Source organism: Dendrobates tinctorius, unplaced genomic scaffold, assembly GCF_039654945.1.
Source record: "Dendrobates tinctorius isolate UK_male_01 unplaced genomic scaffold, ASM3965494v1 ptg000019l, whole genome shotgun sequence".
Taxonomy (NCBI): Eukaryota; Metazoa; Chordata; class Amphibia; order Anura; family Dendrobatidae; genus Dendrobates; species Dendrobates tinctorius.
In genome coordinates this window covers 51,407,451-51,427,500 of record NW_027361687.1, presented here as the reverse complement: position 1 = coordinate 51,427,500, position 20,050 = coordinate 51,407,451, and the positions used below count along the sequence as shown (strand labels likewise).

The 20,050-nt window shown below is 46.4% G+C and overlaps 1 protein-coding gene across 1 annotated transcript in view; it reads left to right on the top strand.

The window, feature by feature from the left end:
• The window catches only part of TMOD4 (tropomodulin 4), a 52,954-nt gene that overhangs the window by 13,140 nt on the left and 19,764 nt on the right, over positions 1-20,050 (top strand). The window contains exon 2 of the mRNA XM_073567014.1: positions 10,257-10,410. Within this exon, the coding sequence (XP_073423115.1) occupies positions 10,291-10,410 (120 nt within the window). The 5' untranslated portion in view covers positions 10,257-10,290. The remainder of the gene's footprint in view (positions 1-10,256; positions 10,411-20,050) is intronic.

Sequence of the window (20,050 nt, the reverse complement as noted above, 5' to 3'; positions counted from 1 at the left end):
ACACTGCACAGTACCACTTCTCCTGTCCTGTACACTGGGTGTAATTCTCAGTATCTGTATTATTCTGTATTAATACATTGCACAGTACCACTTCTCCTGTCCTGTATACTGGGTGTAATTCTCAGTATCTGTATTATTCTGTATATACACTGCACAGTACCACTTCTCCTGTCCTGTATACTGGGTGTAATTCTCAGAATCTGTATTATTCTGTATATATACACTACACAGTACCACTTCTCCTGTCCTGTATACTGGGTGCAATTCTCAGTATCTGTATTATTCTGTATATACACTGCACAGTACCACTTCTCCTGTCCTGTATACTGGGTGTAATCCTCAGTACCTGTATTATTCTGTATATACACTGCACAGTGCCACTTCTCCTGTCCTGTATACTGGGTGTAATCCTCAGTACCTGTATTATTCTGTATGTATACACTGCACAGTACCACTTCCCCTGTCCTGTATACTGGGTGTAATTCTCAGTACCTGTATTATTCTGTATATACACTGCACAGTACCACTTCTCCTCTCCTGTATACTGGGTGTAATTCTCAGTACCTGTATTATTCTGTATATACACTGCACAGTACCACTTCTCCTGTCCTGTATACTGGGTGTAATTCTCAGTATCTGTATTATTCTGTATATATACACTGCACAGTACCACTTCTCCTGTCCTGTATACTGGGTGTAATCCTCAGTACCTGTATTATTCTGTATATACACTGCACAGTACCACTTCTCCTGTCCTGTATACTGGGTGTAATTCTCAGTATCTGTATTATTCTGTATATATACACTGCACAGTGCCGCTTCCCCTGTCCTGTATACTGGGTGTAATTCTCAGTACCTGTATTATTCTGTATATACACTGCACAGTACCACTTCTCCTGTCCTGTATACTGGGTGTAATTCTCAGTACCTGTATTATTCTGTATATACACTGCACAGTACCACTTCTCCTGTCCTGTATACTGGATGTAATTCTCAGTATCTGTATTATTCTGTATATATACACTGCACAGTACCACATCTCCTGTCCTGTATACTGGGTGTAATTCTCAGTACCTGTATTATTCTGTATATATAGACTGCACAGTACCACTTCTCCTGTCCTGTATACTGGGTGTAATTCTCAGTATCTGTATTATTCTGTATATATACACTGCACAGTACCACTTCTCCTGTCCTGTATACTGGATGTAATTCTCAGTATCTGTATTATTCTGTATATATACACTGCACAGTACCACTTCTCCTGTCCTGTATACTGGGTGTAATTCTCAGTATCTGTATTATTCTGTATATATACACTGTACAGTGCCACTACTCCTGTCCTGTATACTGGGTGTAATTCTCAGTATCTGTATTATTCTGTATATATACACTGCACAGTACCACTTCTCCTGTCCTGTACACTGGGTGTAATTCTCAGTATCTGAATTATTCTGTATATATACACTGTATAGTACCACTTCTCCTGTCCTGTATACTGGGTGTAATTCTCAGTATCTGTATTATTCTGTATATATACACTGTACAGTGCCACGTCTCCTGTATACTGGGCTGTATATTGGGCGTTTTGGGTATCAGTCTCTGCCTCTGGCAGTTTAGATGACTATCTCAGCAGGCTTTTGGTGGCCCCAGCTGAGTCAGTGTACTGCCTAGAGACGATTAACTGTTTGTTGGCTGCAGACAAATGCTGTTGGCTATAATGACAGCAACGTCTCTGCTCGAAATTCTTCAGATTTGGGGTATTAATAAGATCTTCCACTGAGGACCCTTCATGTGTCCCGCTTGGTGTGTATACAAGGCTGTATGTAGTATAGTTAGGCCCCTGTTATAGCTTTTGGAGACTGGTGGCCATTCAGGGTTGTTCTTGCTTCCAATTTAATGTGGGTTGTGAACCATATGCCCCATGGGTGCTGTATTATTACCTCTTCTTTCGGATGCTTTGTCCTGTATGGTGTTAAGCAATATATTCTGATTTTATCAATGTACTGATATGGTAGTTTTCAGGGCTGTGGAGTCGGTAAGCCAAACCTGCGACTCAGACTCCGACTCCTCAATTTCCCTTACACCGACTCCGACTCCAACTCCGACTCCGACTCCACGACTCCGACTCCCACACATATTGCTTATATTTAAGTGAAAAATGTATTGTAGTACAATGTGAACCTCAGACATTTAATCATTTTTATGATCCAATAATCAAGATATTTAGATAGAACAGAATATACACTCACTGGCCACTTTATTAGGTACACCATGCTAGTAACGGGTTGGACCCCCTTTTGCCTTCAGAACTGCCTCAATTCTTCGTGGCAGAGATTCAACAAGGTGCTGGAAGCATTCCTCAGAGATTTTGGACCATATTGACATGATGGCATCACACAGTTGGCGCAGATTTGTCGGCTGCACATCCCTGATGCGAATCTCCCATTCCACCACATCCCAAAGATGCTCTATTGGATTGAGATCTGGTGACTGAGGAGGCCATTTGAGTACAGTGAACTCATTGTCATGTTCAAGAAACCAATCTGAGATGATTCGAGCTTTATGACATGGCGCATTATCCTGCTGAAAGTAGCCATCAGATGTTGGGTACATTGTGGTCATAAAGGGATGGACATGGTCAGCAACAATACTCAGGTAGGCTGTGGCGTTGCAACGATGCTCAATTGGTACCAAGGGGCCCAAAGAGTGCCAAGAAAAAATTCCCCACACCATGACACCACCACCACCAGCCTGAACCGTTGATACAAGGCAGGATGGATCCATGCTTTCATGTTGTTTACGCCAAATTCTGACCCTACCATCCGAATGTCGCAGCAGAAATCGAGACTCATCAGACCAGGCAACGTTTTTCCAATCTTCTACTGTCCAATTTCGATGAGCTTGTGCAAATTGTAGCCTCAGTTTCCTGTTCTTAGCTGAGAGGAGTGGTACCCGGTGTGGTCTTCTGCTGCTGTAGCCCATCTGCCTCAAAGTTCGACGCACTGTGCGTTCAGAGATGCTCTTCTGCCTACCTTGGTTGTAACGGGTGGCAATTTGAGTCACTGTTGCCTTTCTATCAGCTCGAACCAGTCTGCCCATTCTCCTCTGACCTCTGGCATCAACAAGGCATTTCCGGCCACAGAACTGCCGCTCACTGGATTTTTTTTCTTTTTCGGACTATTCTCTGTAAACCCTAGAGATGGTTGTGCGTGAAAATCCCAGTAGATCAGCAGTTTCTGAAATACTCAGACCAGCCCTTCCGGCACCAACAATCATGCCACGTTCAAAGGCACTCAAATCACCTTTCTTCCCCATACTGATGCTCGGTTTGAACTGCAGGAGATTGTCTTGACCATGTCTACATGCCTAAATGCACTGAGTTGCCGCCATGTGATTGGCAGATTAGAAATTAAGTCTTAACACACAGTTGGACAGGTGTACCTAATAAAGTGGCCAGTGAGTGTATATTGGTGTACTACCCAGCTTTCATTCTTTTTGGTACAGATATGATATGGACACAGATATGGATAAATGGATATATAGATAGAGCAGATTTCTAATCTGCTTTTGCTATTGAAAACATTATCTATGAGCTCAAAAACCTTTCAGGTGATGCAGTTTTTTAAAAAGATGATCAGCTTTTGCAGCTGAAAAACGTATCCTCAAAAAACGCAGGAAAAACGCTGTGTGTGAATGTAGCCTTAGATCAGGAATATAACAGTCATTTATAGGACATTTCATAACTTTCCCAAACTCCTATGAAAAAATATTCAGCACATCCTGCATTGAATTACTGTACCCAATTTATTATATATTTTAGGAGTCGGAGTCGGTCCATTTTATACCGACTCCAACTCCGACTCCACCAAAATGAGCACCGACTCCGACTCCACGACTCCGACTCCACAGCCCTGGTAGTTTTCTTTTTATGGGGTTAAGTATTGTATTTCGTATGGTGGTACTCTATGGTGTTATACACGGTGCACTTGTGTTCATGTACTGAATGGCGTTATTCTCTGTATGATGTTATGCACTATGTTGTGATTGCCCGCTTGACTTGGTGCCCGTTCATTATTACGGCAGAGCCAGACCTCGGCTGCTGCTTCCCTGGATTATAGAGATTTGATATCAGTGAAACTAAAGTGAAGAGTATTTTCGTCAGTAGATGACTGTCATCAGTCCCCCGCCTGGTGTAGTGAATTGGGCGTAATAACATTGGACAACTGGATATGGTAGGCGTATAAAGCCTTAAAGGGTCAACCCAAGAATTTATCCTATAACTAAAGGGGTGGAGTAGAAATGGATTTGGCTAAGGTCTCGATTCCATGGTGGCCAAAGTCTACCTAGCTTCCACATAGAAATGTCATTGTAAATTTTCTAATGCTGGGAAGTTCCCGTTTATGGTGATATATAAGAGACACAACCCATGCACAGCGTGACTGTGTTGTAAACATTTTAGGACCTTTCTTTAAAAGAAGCTGATCTTTTTTTGTGGCCATCTTTGTAAGGACCAGACCTAGGGAACATGATCTCAACTGATGTTATATGGTGAATAGCTGAATCCCATCTATCATCCATGATTATGGTGTTTCTTACAAGAAACTAAGTTTTTGATGACCATCCTTAGAAGTGTAAGGAGGAAGACCATGCTGCAGGTGCCTGCATCATGCTGGGTCCGAAACTTCTGAGGCTGCGTCCCATGTTGCTTGGGGAAAGAATAGGGGACAGGACAGGCCCCATGACCCAGGAAGAGGGGGTGTGGCGAAGCCAGGCATTGAGGAGGAAGGGCGCAAAGAAAGGGTCAGTTCTCCGTCGGCAGTGAGAGCGGAGGCAGGTGTGCGGCATGCTCCGCAGCGAGAGAGGCAGCGCGGAGTCATGCTACAGCAGAACTTCAGTGGGCGTATCGGTGAGACAGTGTGTGTGCAGAGCACCGTGTGCCTGGCTGTGCAGAGGAGCGGGGGCCAGCTGCAGGATCCTGAGGCGTGTTCCCGAAGACTGACAGATGCGCAGCAGCACCCGTGTTGGTCAGAGTACTCCGAGCGAGAGTTGGTTGGGATAAGCTCCCGGCCGCAGAGCACAGATCTGGGACAGCTGTGTAAGAGCCTTACTGTGTGAGAGATTTACTGGTATCGGTGGATGCACAGAGCAGCGCAAACCGAGCAGAGCCATGCAGAGCAGCCATTCAGGTGATGGCAGCTGCTCAGAGAGGGACATACTGTATGAGCTCCGTGACTGTGAGTACAGCGCACATGCCGCATAGAGAAATCCGAGTACTGGACAGACATTTGCGGCCTACCTTGCCAGTTGACACTTGCCAGTTGGACTCGGTCAGTGTTGCGACCCTGTTTGCTTTGGCCGCACCAACTTATGGACTAGGGGCTCAGGGACGGTGCCGGAGACTGACCGCTGCCTCCAGAAGATGGACCGTTGTTTGCAGGACCCCACTGGAACAGCGCCCCACCAGCAGTTGTTGGCGCCACTGCCTTCAAAGCTTCAATTGTGGACTGGGAAACCTCTGACCTAAGTGATTTAAAGAACTGCCGTTATCTTGTTTATTGCTCATTAACTTCGTCTTGCTTGCTATTGAACTGTGTAACCCCCATTTAACCATTTATCTCTCTGCAGGAGTTAACCCCCTGTTAAATAATCTGATTAATATTACTTGCACTCCCTCATCTCCATCTTTTAATTGTGCCCTCTGGAATCCACGGTCTGTTTGTAACAAGCTTCCTTTCTTACACAAATCTGTTGGCCCTCACTGAAACCTGGATTCAGGATTCTGACACTGTCGCTCCTGCTGCCATTTCCTATGGTGGCTTACAATTCTCTCATTCCCCGAGACCCACAAACAGACATGGTGGTGGAATCGGCATACTCCTGTCCCCACAATGCACTTTCCAGGTCATCCCCCCCAGTTCCATCACTCATATTCCCTTCTTTTGAGGTCCACAACATCAGGCTCTTCCTTCCCCTCTCCCTCAGAGTAGCGGTCATATACCAGCCCCCAGGCTCACCCACCCACTTCCTTGACCACTTTTCAGCCTGGATGCCGCACTTCATGTCCTCAGAACTTCCAACCCTTATCCTGGGAGACTTCAACATCCCCATTAACAGCCCTATTTCCACATCTGCATCCCAGCTTCTATCACTAACCACCTCTCTAGGCCTCTCGCAGCTTTCAACCTCTGAGACACACAAGGACGGTAACACCCTTGATCTGGTCTTCGTCCGGCTCTGTTCGATCTCCCACCTAAATAACTCACCGCTTCCACTCTCTGACCACAACATTCTCTCCTTCACTTTCACAAATCCTCACCCACCCCAGCTCACTCCTACCTACCACACATTCAGAAATCTACAAGCCATTAACCCTCAGACACTTTCAGATTCCCTACACTCATCACTGTCCCCAATCTCCTCTTTTTCATGTCCTAATCTGGCTGTTCATCACTACAACGACACTCTTAGAAGCACCCTTGACCAAGTAGCTCCCCTCACTCTCAGAACCTCCAAGCACAGAGTAAAGCAGCCCTGGCTCACATCGCAAACTCAACTTCTCCAGCGATGCTCTAGGAGTGCTGAACGCCTATGGAGAAAAACCCACACACCAGAAGACTTCATCCACTTCAAATTTATGTTAAGAACCTATAACGCTGCCCTTCACCTTGCCAAACAGACCTACTTCACCACCCTGTTCTCCTCACTAGCCAACAACCCCAAGAAACTTTTTGACACTTTTCACTCCCTCCTCAGGCCAAAAGCACAAGCCCCTATCACAGACATTTGTGGTGATGACCTGGCCTCCCACTTTACAGAAAAAATAGATAATATCTTTCAGGAAATCTGCTCCCAACCACCAAGTGCTGTGACTCCCATCCCTTCCTGCATTTCCCCTGGCTCACTTTCCACATTTGATCCCATCCCAGAAGAAGACGTCTCCAGACTCCTCTCTTCTTCTCGTCCGACTACATGCACTACCGACCCCATTCCCTCACATCTCCTCCAGTCTCTCTCTCCAGTCATCACAACCCACCTAACTACAATCTTTAATCTCTCCCTCTCCTCAGGCATTTTCCCATCCTACTTCAAACACGCCATCGTTACTCCATTACTAAAGAAACCCGCTCTCGACCCATCCTGCACAAACAACTACAGACCAGTCTCCAATCTCCCCTTCATCTCTAAACTTTTGGAGCGCCTAGTTTTCTCCCGCCTTACCCGTTACCTCTCCACTCACTCCCTTCTAGACCCTTCACAGTCCGGCTTCCGCCTCCTACATTCGACTGAAACTGCACTCATCAAAATGACCAATGACCTTCTGACAGCAAAACGTAACGGTGACCACTCTCTGCTCATTCTTCTTGACCTATCTGCAGTTTTCAATACTGTTGACCACCATCTCCTACTATCTAGGCTCCAGTCACTAGACATTAAGGACACTGCTCTCTCCTGGTTCTCTTCCTATCTCTCTGACCGCTCCTTCAGTGTTTTGTTCTCTGGCTCCACGTCATCTCCTCTTCCTCTCGCTGTCGGGGTACCTCAGGGCTCAGTCCTTGGCCCCCTTCTTTTCTCTCTCTACATGGTCCCAATTGGACAGACCATCAGCAGATTTGGCTTTCAGTACCATCTTTATGCTGATGACACACAACTATATACGTCTTCCCCCGACCTTACCTCCGCTGTACTACAGAACGCCAGTGACTGTCTGTCCGCAGTCTCCAACATCATTTCCGCTCTCTATCTGAAACTCAACCTCTCCAAAACTGAACTTCTGCTCCCGCCGTCTACTAGCCTCCCTAAATCTGACATTTCCCTCTCCGTGGGTGGTTCTGTGGTGCCCCCAGGAGTATGGCCGCCACAGTGGCTTTGCCTTCCTCCAGGGAGGGCAATGCCAGGCTTGGAAGCAGTGAAGGGTCTCTCTCGCAGTTAACCTATACATGCAACACAGTTCCACTCCAGGCCAGCAGGGGGGACTCTGAACCAGAAATAAGGGGAGGAGTGCTCTCTGAGGGCCGGGAGGAAGGAGGGAGTAGTTAGTGTGAGGAGGGTGAAGTGTGCAGACGTGAGGAAGAAGTGTGGAGATCGAGCAAGGAGGAAAGGCTCATCTCCATCGAGAGCGCATGAACTGGAGCATGGTCTCCACGGTTGTATGGATACTAATGGTCCTGCAACAGACACCAGAGGAGTAGAGGCTGTAAATGCACTACTCCCATCTAAGACTCGGAGGCACAACAGCACGGAGTGAGCCAAGAGAGGAATAGCGGCTACAGCTGTCTGCCATACGAGGAGTGCTAGGAGAAGAGAATTAGGAGGAACTTCAGTGTAACTCGGTACTGGAGACACCTCAAATAAGCGCTAGGAAGGAGAATGCACAGCCCATCTGCTGAGAGAGAATCCCTGAGTTGCTTCCAGGCTAGCCTGCTCTGGTACCATCTGTAATCAGGACCCTGGACTGCATTTGCCAAGTAAAGGTACAGAAACTGCACCCCGCTGTGTCTTTGTCTGCTTCCTACCCTTCCGGCATCGCTACATCCCCGTGCCAACCACATCTACACTGCCCTGGGACCACAGCTTCACCTGTGGGGAGCTTTTACATCTTTGCTGCACCATACCATCAGTCCCAGCGGATCTGCATGTAGCGTCGGCTTAACACCTCCCTTGCCGAACACCACAGGTGGCATCACGAACTATTCATTCAATTAACTACATTCCACCATTCAATCTCCCTATTGCTTGGGTGCCCAGGGCCACAGACCGGGTCACTGCTGCTGTGACACATCCCGCTGATACCGGCCTGGTACCAAGTACCCCACAGCCCTGGGAGGGCGACAAAGTACCACAATAATACCCCGGCAGCAGGCGCGCTGTCTGGGTGTTATGTTTGACACCAATCTCTCCTTCACATCCCATATACAATCTCTTGCCCGCTCTTGCCGCTTACACCTCAAGAACATCTCTAGAATCCGCGCTTTTCTCACCATGGAAACAACAAAAAACCTTACTGTAGCATTGATCCACTCCCGCCTGGATTACTGCAATGCTCTATTAATTGGCCTCCCCGTCTCTCGACTATCCCCTCTCCAGTCCATACTTAATGCAGCAGCCAGGGTCATCTATCTGACTAATCGGTACTCAGACACGTCCGCTCTTCGCCAGTCCTTACATTGGCTGCCCATTCATTATAGGATCCAATTCAAAGTACTTTTTTCTCACCCACAAAGCTCTCCACAGTGCAGCACCCCCCTACATCTCCTCCCTCATTTCTGTCCATCGGCCTAACCGACCGCTGCGCTCTGCAAGCGACTTTCGACTAACCTCTGCACTAATCCGTACCTCCCACTCCCGACTCCAAGACTTCTCCCGTGCTGCTTCTATCCTCTGGAATGCTCTACCCCAAGAAATCAGGACTATCCACAATTTGCATAGTTTCAGGCGCTCCCTCAAAACACATTTGTTCAGAGCGGCCTATCACGTTCACTAATCAAAGTCATTCTATGTGTAAGTGTGCGTGTGTAGCCCATTCACTATCTCCATCCATCCCTCACTCCCGCAAGATGGCTGGACCATCATTGTAAATCCACACCTGTACTTTGTATCTCCCTCACCTCATTGTAGATTGTAAGCTCTCACGAGCAGGGTCATCTTATTTTGCTTTAATTATTGTATTGTTACGTTGTTACTTATGACTTGTGTTTTGAAACTGTTAAACTGTAAAGAGCTGCGGAATATGTTGTAGCTATATAAATAATAATAATAATTATTATTAAATTTGTTAACCCTTGCTTTGCCTTTTGTCTGGCACTGCATCCCCGCAACCTGCTTACAGTAGGACCAGACCTGGTAGAACAAGATCTCAGGTGATGTTACATAGTTTCGTAGCTTTTAACATTGAAGGTAGACAATCGAGTTCAACCTATAACATATAATGGTGATTCGATAAGTCCCGTCTTGCCCCTATATTAAGGTCTTTATTCTAGTGATTGATCATTTTTGGTGGCGGTGTTTGTGAAGTCTAGTCTTGGTAGAACAAGATCTCAGGTGATGTTACATGGTGGTGGAGTAAATCCCATCTAGCCCCCATAATGAGACCTTTCCTCTGCTGTTCAAACTACATGATAAGGACCAGGACTTTGAAAACTTTATGAAGGACCCAAAGAACATGAACAGTTATACGGTCCAACTTTCTCTGTAACTTTGGAGAAACTCTTGTAGTGATTTCTTTTTCTCAAACTTTTTTGATATTTCTTTCTTAGAAGAGGCTGAAAAGCCACCACCGCCCCCCCCACCATGTCTTACCAGAAGGAGCTGGAGAAATATCGGGACATAGATGAAGATGAGATCATGAAAGGAATGTCAGCTGAGGAGCTGGCCCAACTGGACTTTGAGCTGCAAGAGATGGACCCTGAGGTACTGATGGCTAAAAGTATGGGAAATGTCTTTTCTGGGGAGCACACACTTAGAAATTCTCCAGGCCTCTCAAAAATAGCTGCAGTGTTTAGCGTACTAATGTGATCCCTTCTGTTGGCCTCAATTATGAACCCTTATTTATGGTCCACCAAACTAATTCACTGTTGCTAGGAAAGAGCCCTACCTTCCTCTTTATAGAGGATCCTTAATACAGTGAAGGAAATAATTATTTGATCCCTTGCTGATTTTGTAAGTTTGCCCACTGACAAAGACATGAACAGTCTATAATTTTAAGGGTAGGTTAATTTTAACATTGAGAGATAGAATATCAAAAATAAAATCCAGAAAATCACATTGTATAAATTATATAAATTTATTTACAATTTGCAGTGAGAAATAAGTATTTGATCCCTCTGGCAAACCAGACTTAATACTTGGTGGAAAAACCCTTGTTGTCAAGCACAGCAGTCAGACATTTTTTGTAGTTGATGATGAGGTTAGCGCACATGTCAGGAGCAATTTTGGTCCACTCCTCTTTGCAGATCATCTCTAAATCATTAAGTTTTTGAGTCTGTCGCTTGGCAACTCGGAGCTTCAACTCCCTCCATAAGTTTTCTAAGGTCTGGAGACTGGCTAGGCCACTCCATGACTTTAATCTGCTTCTTTTTGAGCCACTCCTTTGTTGCCTTGGCTGTATGTTTTGGGTCATTGTCTTGCTGGAAGATTCAGCCACGACCCATTTTTAATGTCCTGGCAGAGGGAAGGGGGTTGTCACTCAGGATTTTATGGTACATGGCTCCATCTATTCTCCCATTGATGCGGTGAAGTAGTCCTGGTCCCTTGTGGATACCCCACAAGGTGAGATTTTGCATGGTGCCCCAGATCGATGTCGATTGACAGTCATTTTGTATTTCTTCCATTTTCTTACTATTGCACCAACAGTTGTCTCCTTCTCACCCTGCATCTTACTTATGGTTTTGTAGCCCATTCCAGCTTTGTGCAGGTCTATGATCTTGTCCCTGACATTGTTAGTAAGCTCTTTGGTCTTGCCCATGTTGTAGAGGACAAGAGTCTTTTATAAAGGTGACTATGTATGACAGCTGTCTTTAATGCAGGTCACGAGTTGATTAGGAGCGTCTAACTGATCTGTAGGAGCCAGAACTCTTAGTGGTTGGTAGGGGATCAAATACTTATTTCTCACTACAAAATTCAAATAAATTTATATAATTTATAGAATGTGATTTTCTGGATTTGATTTTAGATATTCTATCTCTCAATGTTAAAATTAACCTACCCTTAAAATTATAGACTGTTCATGTCTTTGTCAGTGGGTAAATTTACAAAATCCTCAAGGGATCAAATACTTATTTCCATCACTGTACATATTAATATTGAAGTAAAATTATAAATTGTAATTCTAAATTAATTATGAATTGTAAGTTGTGTTCAAATTCTTACAAAGGAGCCAGTATTATAGTAGTTATATACTTGTTCATATGGAGCAGTATTATAGTAGTTATATACTTGTACATAGAGGGCAGTATTATAGTAGTTATATTCTTGTACATAGGGAGCAGTATTATAGTAGTTATATTCTTGTACATAGGAACAGTATTATAGTAGTTATATTCTTGTACATAGGAGCAGTATTATGTAGTTATGTTCTTATACATAGGGGCAGTATTATAGTAGTTATATTCTTATACAAAGGGGCAATATTATAGTAGTTATATTCTTGTACATAGGAGCAGTATTATAGTAGTTATATTCTTGTACATAGGGGCAGTATTTAGTAGTTATATTCTTGTACATAGGAGCAGTATTATAGTAGTTATATTCTTGTACATAGGGGCAGTATTATAGTAGTTATATTCTTGTACATAGGGGCAGTATTATAGTAGTTATATTCTTGTACATAGGGGGCAGTATTATAGTAGTTATATTCTTATACAAAGGGGCAATATTATACTAGTTATATTATTGTACATAGGGGGCAGTATTATAGTAGTTATATTCTTGTATATAGGAGGCAGTATTATAGTAGCTATATTCTTGTACATAGGGGGCAGTATTATAGTAGTTATATTCTTGTACATAGGAGCAGTATTACAGTAGTTATATTCTTGTACATAGGGGCAGTATTATAGTATTTATATTCTTGTACATAGGAGCAGTATTATAGTAGTTATATTCTTGTATATAGGGGCAATATTATAGTAGATATATTCCTGTACATAGGGGGCAGTATTATAGTAGTTATATTCTTGTACATAGGGGGCAGTATTATAGTAGTTATATTCTTGTACATAGGAGCAGTATTATAGTAGTTATATTCTTGTACATAGGCGTAGTATTATAGTGGTATTTTAAGTACATGCGAATTTACGACTGGTTTCTCCACCATATACAGGTGCTTTTTACAAAATTAGAATATCATCTGTGGTAGAGCGGCTCACTTGGCTGCACACGGAGGTAGACACGGGTACTCTGGGGCCTTAAGAAGTTCCTTTTGGTTTATTGTAGGCAGCATAAACCAACGGAGGAGGGGTTAGTAAAGAAAATACAGCCCTCTGGGCAAAATAGGAAAACAAAACAAAATGGTGGCAGAACAAACACAGTCCTTCAGTGACCAGGGTCCTTCCCGCTCACGGCTGACAGAACACAGATGGTTCAGGTTCTCTACTCCTTGGAGCACTCTCCTACAGTGCTCCATCTCCAGGCGAACACCCTGAACACTGAAAGTTCTTTCCTTCAGCCATTTAAGCCCAGACCATGTGACTCCTGAACCACAAGACTGATCACATGACTGTGACTTCACCTAGGTCCTGTCGGCACACAGCTTTGCTAGCTCTGTAGGGGGAGACACTATCCCACCCGCTCTATGAATGTCCCCCTAAAAACCAGCCCATAACATAACCCTCCCAACACTTACTGTGCTGGAGGAAATACAACATTAGGCATAGTGACACATATCTCCCCTCTATTACATTACTGGTGACTGTCACACATCATAAAGTTAATTTATTTCAGTTCTTCAATACAAAAAGTGAAACTCATATATTATATAGAGTCATTACAAACAGAGTGTTCTATGTCAAGTGTTTAGTTCTGTTTATTTTGATGATTATACTTACAGGCAATGAAAAGCCAAAAGCCATTATCTCAGTAAATTAGAATAATTAACAAAAAACACCTGCAAAGGCTTCCTAAGTGTGGCGCCCCTGAGGCTCAGTCGCCACAGAGGTACTGCACCTTCTCCTAAGGTGTAGTGCCCCACCACCTAGGTAAGTTGGGAACTCCTTTCCACACTCCAACACCTACACCCACACACAGGATAGTTCAGCAATGGACCAGATTGCGGCTCCATGCTTAGAGGATAGCAGAGCACCTTTCGTGGGTCCTTGCGTCGTAACACGAGATGTGCTGGGAGGTGGGTGGAGTTAGATATAAAAGAGTGGGAAAGTTTAGAATTACAGGTCAGTCTGACAGAGGGTCAGAGAGGAAGGAAGCCACTCGGGAGGAGTGGGGATCCCTGGAAGAAGGGATGGAGGAAGGAGTGCTGCAGCTGCCTCAGTGACCTAAGCCAGCTGGCACGGGAAAGGAACAGAAGGAGAAAGACATAGAACTGCAACCTAAGCTTCCATAAGAGAGAGAAGGAACAGCGCGGAACGAAGGAGTAGGAGAACAGAGAGGAGTTGTGGGTTGGAAGAGGAACCCTGCCTATAGGTTCTCAGCGCAAGACCGGGGCCCGGTCCCCGAGGTTGTATGGACACTTATGGTTCTGCAGCAGACACCGGTGGAGTAGTTGGCTGTAAATGCACTACTCCCATCCAAGACTTGGGGCACAACAGCATCTGTATAGAGAGCCAGGACTCAGGATAAAGGGAGTCACCGAAGTAGGCTACAGCTGTCTGCCATACAAGGAGAGTTGTTAGGAACATCTGACAGGAGGAACTTCAGAGTACCACAGTACTGGAGCTCTTCACACTAAAAGGCACAATAGAGGAGTCATTCAGGAAAGGTACATGTTGGCGGAGTGTTGGAGAGGAGAAGCCTGACTTGCCCGGGAGCTTGATTGAGTCTCTGCCCCAGAGGACACGGCACGGAGGCAGACACCAGTGTGTAGCACGATCTGTGAGTAAAGCTTTGGAACTACAAGCCCTGGTGTCTTCTATTCAATTGTGCGCCAACGCCGCCAGCACCGCTACATCTAGGTATCATTCTTTACACTACCTGCGCCTACACACTGCCCTGGGGTTACAGCTTCACCTGTGGGGAGCTATACCATCTATGCTGCAACACACCATCAGCCCCAGAGGATCTGCATGCAGCGTTGGCTAACATCTTGCTTGCCAAACACCACAGGTGGCGTCACAAACTATTCCATTCCATTAACTACATATACATTCCACCATTGATTTGAGCGCCCAGGGCCATGGACCGGGTCACCGCTGCTGTGACACATTCCCCTGACACCGGCCCGGTACCGAGTACCCCACAGCCCTGGGAGGGCGACCAATAAGCATTTAAAAAAGTCTGTTTGTCTGTTTCAGTAGGTTCCACAATCATGGGGAAGACTGCTGACTTGAGAGATGTCCAGAAGACAGTCACTGACACACTCCACAAGGAGGGTAAGCCACAAAAGGTCATTGCTAGAGAAGTTGGCTGTTCACAGAGTGCTGTATCCAAGTATATTAATGGAGAGTTGAGTGGAAGGAAAAAGTGTGGTAGAAAAAGGTGCACAAGTAACCAGGATAACCACAGCCTTAAAAGGATTATTTAGAAAAGGCCATTAAAAAATTTGGGGGAGATTCACAAAGAGTGGACTACTGCTGGAGTCATTACTTCAAGAGCCACCACACACAGACATATTCAGGACATGGGCTACAAGTGTCGCATTCCTTGTGTCAAGCCACTCATGACCAATAGAAAACGCCAGAAGCATCTTACCTGGGCCAAGGAGAAAAAAAATTGGACTGTTGCTCAGTGGTCCAAGGTGTTGTTTTCAGATGAAAGTAAATTTTGCATTTCATTTGGAAATCAAGGTCCCAGAGTCTGGAGGAAGAGTGGAGAGACAGACAATCCAAGCTGCTTAAGGTCTAGTGTGAAGTTTCCACAATCAGTGATGATTTGGGGAGCCATGTCATCTGCTGGTGTAGGTCCACTGTGTTTTATCAAGACCAAAGTCAACGCAGCTGGAGACAAACTTTTTGGAGATGGAAATTTCATTCTCCAGCAGGACTTGGCACCTGTCCACACTGCCAAAAGTACCAATAACTGGTGTAAAAATAACATTATCACTATGCTTGATTGGCCAGCAAACTCACCTGACCTTAGCCTCATAGAGAATCTATGGGGTATTGTCAAGAGGAAGATGAGAAACACCAGCCCCAACAATGCAGACGAGCTGAGGGCTGCTATCAAAGCAACCTCGGCTTCCATAGCACTTCAGCAGTGCCACAGGCTGATGCCTCCATGCCACGCCGCATTGATGCAATAATTGATACCAAAGGAGCCCCAACCATGTATTGAGTGCATTTACTGAACATACATTTCAGTAGGCCAACATTTATTCGGACTCCCATGACAGCACCACGAGAGAGGGGATCCGCCCTTCAGGAAAAGGAAACCTACAGATACAAAAGGGCGGCACCTCTCCCACGCATCAGTTGGTTTCCTGTTCCTGAGCGGACGGGATCCTACAGAAGACTGGATCCCAGGCCGGTCGGCCGATGCAGGTAGCGAGGGGGTCTCCTACCTCGGCCTGGTGCGGAGCTCCTTGAGGACGCCACGGTGGCCCAGGATGGGTGGCACGGCGGTGGCGTGAGCAGCAAGGAGCGGAGTCCGGAGGGGGTCCATCTCCATAGAAGAAGCCGCCGCCGGTATGTATGCCCCCCTGGGGGCTCCCAGCTCCGGCGACGCGATCGCGGTGGTCAGGGCGGCCGGCGCGGCTGCAGGGTGATGAGGCCGGGGAGTGCTGCATACTGGAGCGCGCGGGCATCCCGCGTGACTTCCGGTCACGTCAGAGTCGCGGTGACATCAGGGGGCAGGGCCTGTGGTCGCTTCCGGGTCGGCGGCGCCACTGCGCAGGCGCGAGGACCCAAGATGGCGGCGCCCATTGGAGAGACGCCGGTAAGCGCCGGTTCACCTGCCAGAAGCGGCGCCAGCTGGGGAGGGGGGCCCTATTAGAGGGGAGGGCGCGGCAGAAGGGAATCTGCTGTCCGGAGGAGGGGTATATAGGCAGGACCCTAGATGGGTGCCATGCCTTGGCCACATTATTGCGCACAGTAATGGAGAGCGATCAGGAGCAGCGGCAGCAGCAGCAGCAACGACAATCATCACTGCCGCGCCAGGATGACCTTCGGCAGGTCAAACAAAAGAAGAAAGAGTCCCGTGACAGTAAGGAGCGTGCGGGACGAAGTGACCAATCCAGTCATAAAGGCTCCTCTAGGCGGACAGGAGCATTGACTGAGAAAAATCCCCCTCATTCTTCGGTACTTGATTGTGGCACTGGTAAGTGATCTTCGTGAATGTTCACTCAGTGATGGGGCCTCCTTCTGTGTTTTATTCTAGGGGAAGATAGCTACAAGTAAAACCAAACACAAGGAATGCGCATTCTGTGCATGCCCGTTACCAGACTCATGCCCCAAAAGGTTGTGTCCCCCTGTATCCAGCAGACAGTGGTGGAGGAGTCGCCCGTGGTAGCTGCGAGTTTAAGGGACATAGTCAGGGCAGGGATGAAGGAAACTCTAAAATCCCTGTCCCAACCAGAAAGCTTAAGGGGTGGGGATCCGGTGGAGTCCGATTCCTCGGCAGAGTGGAGGAGAAGTAAGGGCTCCCATCTTTCATCTCACTCGTCCTCCTCAGAAGAAGAGGATTCTGGTCGGTTTTGTCTGCCGCTTGACCGAGTAGACAAGCTAGTAAAAGCAGTCAGAGGGACAATGGAAGTGGAGGAGCCTAAGCCTCAGTTATCCATGCAGGATGTCATGTTCGGGGGGCTGGAGCAGAGGAAGCGAAGAGTCTTCCCATTGAACGAAAAAATTCAGGATCTGATCCGCAGAGAGTGGAAAAAAAGATAAAAGAGGGTCGCTACCACCAGCCCTCAAGCGTAGATACCCCTTCGATGATCCGACAGTGAACACGTGGGACAAGGCCCCCAAATTAGATGCGGCAATTGCAAAGGCATCAAAAAGATCCTCACTACCCTTTGAGGACATGGGGTCCCTTAAAAATCCTTTAGATAGGAAGGCATATACCTTCCTTAAAAGTACCTGGGAGATGGCAGCCGGTTCCTTAAGACCAGCAGTAGCATCAACATGCACGGCCAGGTCCATGATGCTCTGGTTGGACCAGTTAGAGTCGCAGTTAAAACAGGGAACGTCTAGACAGAAAATTCTTGGGGCCCTACCAATAATCCAGGAGGGCGCAGCCTTCCTAGCAGATACCTCGGCTGATGCAGTAAGAATGGCCGCCAGGGCAGCAGGACTCTCTAATGCGGCTCGTAGAGCCCCGTGGTTAAAGTGCTGGCAGGGAGACATTCAATCCAGAGCGAAACTCTGTACTATCCCGTGTGAGGGGGAGTTTTTGTTCTGAGCAGTCCTGGACGAACTGCTTGAGAAAGCCGGGGACGATAAGAAAAAATTCCCAAATCTTTGGTCCGCATCATACCATTATCTATTTAATAGAAGGAGATTCGGTCAGGGGAGAAGGCATAATCCTTCACCTAATAGAGACCGTCCCAGATGGGAAGATAGAAGGAGAAGAAGTACGGGCTTCATGTTCAGGCGCTCGTCAAGAGAACGGAAGAGACCGAACCAATGACTAGCAATTCCCGTGGGGGGTAGACTGTCATCCTTCCTCCCAGTATGGTTACAGATCACCAATAGTGACTGGGTGCGGAATGTAATATCCACCGGGCTCAGGTTGGAGTTCAGTCAGGTTCCACGGGATACCTTTAAACCAACTCCCTTAAGATCTTCACCCCTCGAACAAGCTGCTTCAGAAGCGGAGGTCTTGAGCCTGTGCCTGAAAAACGTCCTGGTTGAGGTTCCGGAATCTGAGAGAGGTAGAGGTTTCTACTCTCCCTTATTCCTAATCCAAAAACCGGATAAAACATTTAGAACGATTATTAATTTGCGTTTCCTTAATGAGTTTTTGGTTAATCGCACCTTTAAAATGGAATCCATCAATTCAACAATAAAAATGCTGTTTGAAGGGTGTTTTATGGCAGTCGTGGACTTGAAAGACGCGTACTATCATGTACCTATCCACGCAGATTTCCAGCAGTTCCTGAGAGTGGCGGGTTCAATAGACGGTATAGTCCGTCATTATCAGTATAGAGCCCTTCCCTTTGGTCTCTCAGCAGCACCCCGGGTATTTACAAAGATAGTGGCTGAAGTTATGGCTCATTTACGGGAAGTTGATATCTTAATTGTCTCATACTTAGATGATTTTTTGATTGTGGGAAATTCGGTGGGCCATTGTCTATCCCAGATAGAGAAAGCTAAGTCCAGATTAGAGAACCTCGGATGGATAATAAATTACGAGAAATCCCGATTTCAGTCCTTAAGGGTCTAGAAGTTTCTAGGCTTGCTGTTGAATTCAGAAACTCAGCAGTGTCTGTTACCATTAGATAAATTACAACAGATACAGCAGCAGGTTCTTCGGGCAATTGATAAACCCTCCATGACCCTCAGGCAGGCCATGTCGCTGTTAGGCTCTCTAACCTCATGTATCCCAGCAGTCAAGTGGGCACAATTCCATACTAGGGCCCTTCAGAAAGACGTTCTTGTTAATAGCAGGGCCTTAGAGGGCTCCCTACAGGGTCAGGTATTACTAAGCCCCTCGACTCTTACATCTCTTAGGTGGTGGCTCGATGACGGAAACTTAGCCTCGGGGGTACCCTGGGTGACGCAGATAACCCGCATAATAACCACAGACGCTAGTCCTTTGGGTTGGGGGACCCATATGGGGGACATAGTGTAACAGGGACATTGGGACTCCGATGCTGAGACCTCATCTAACCAGAGGGAGCTGTTGGCGATTGAGTTGGCAGTTAAAGAACTCATTATCTACCTACAGGGCCATCATGTGAGGATACTCTCGGACAACCAGGTAGCAGTAGCCTATGTCAACCACCAAGGTGGAACTCGTTCCGACGCCCTGATGCGGATAACGGAACGTCTCCTTCAGATAGCCGAGAAAAATTTTCAATCTTTAACTGCGCTCCACATCAGGGGAAAAGACAACATGAAGGCAGACTTTCTTAGCCGCAGGGCCCTAAAGCAAGGAGAATGGGCTTTAAACACAGATATTTACAACCAGATTGTCCGCAAGTGGGGTCACCCGGAGGTAGAAAGGAAAATCCACTGGCAGTGGATGCCCTCCTGATAAGATGGGACTTCTCTCTAGCATATGCCTTTCCGCCATTAAACCTCCTACCTCTGGTAGTAAGGAAGATCAGGGAAGATCGGGCAAGGGTCATTTTAATTGCCCTCTTCTGGCCCAGGAGGACCTGGTTCGTATGGTTAACGACCATGTCTGTATGCGATCCCTGGGTACTGCCGAACCTTCCGGATCTCCTCTACCAGGGGCCAGTCAGCCACCCACAGGTAGCGGGACTCCATTTGATGGCGTGGTG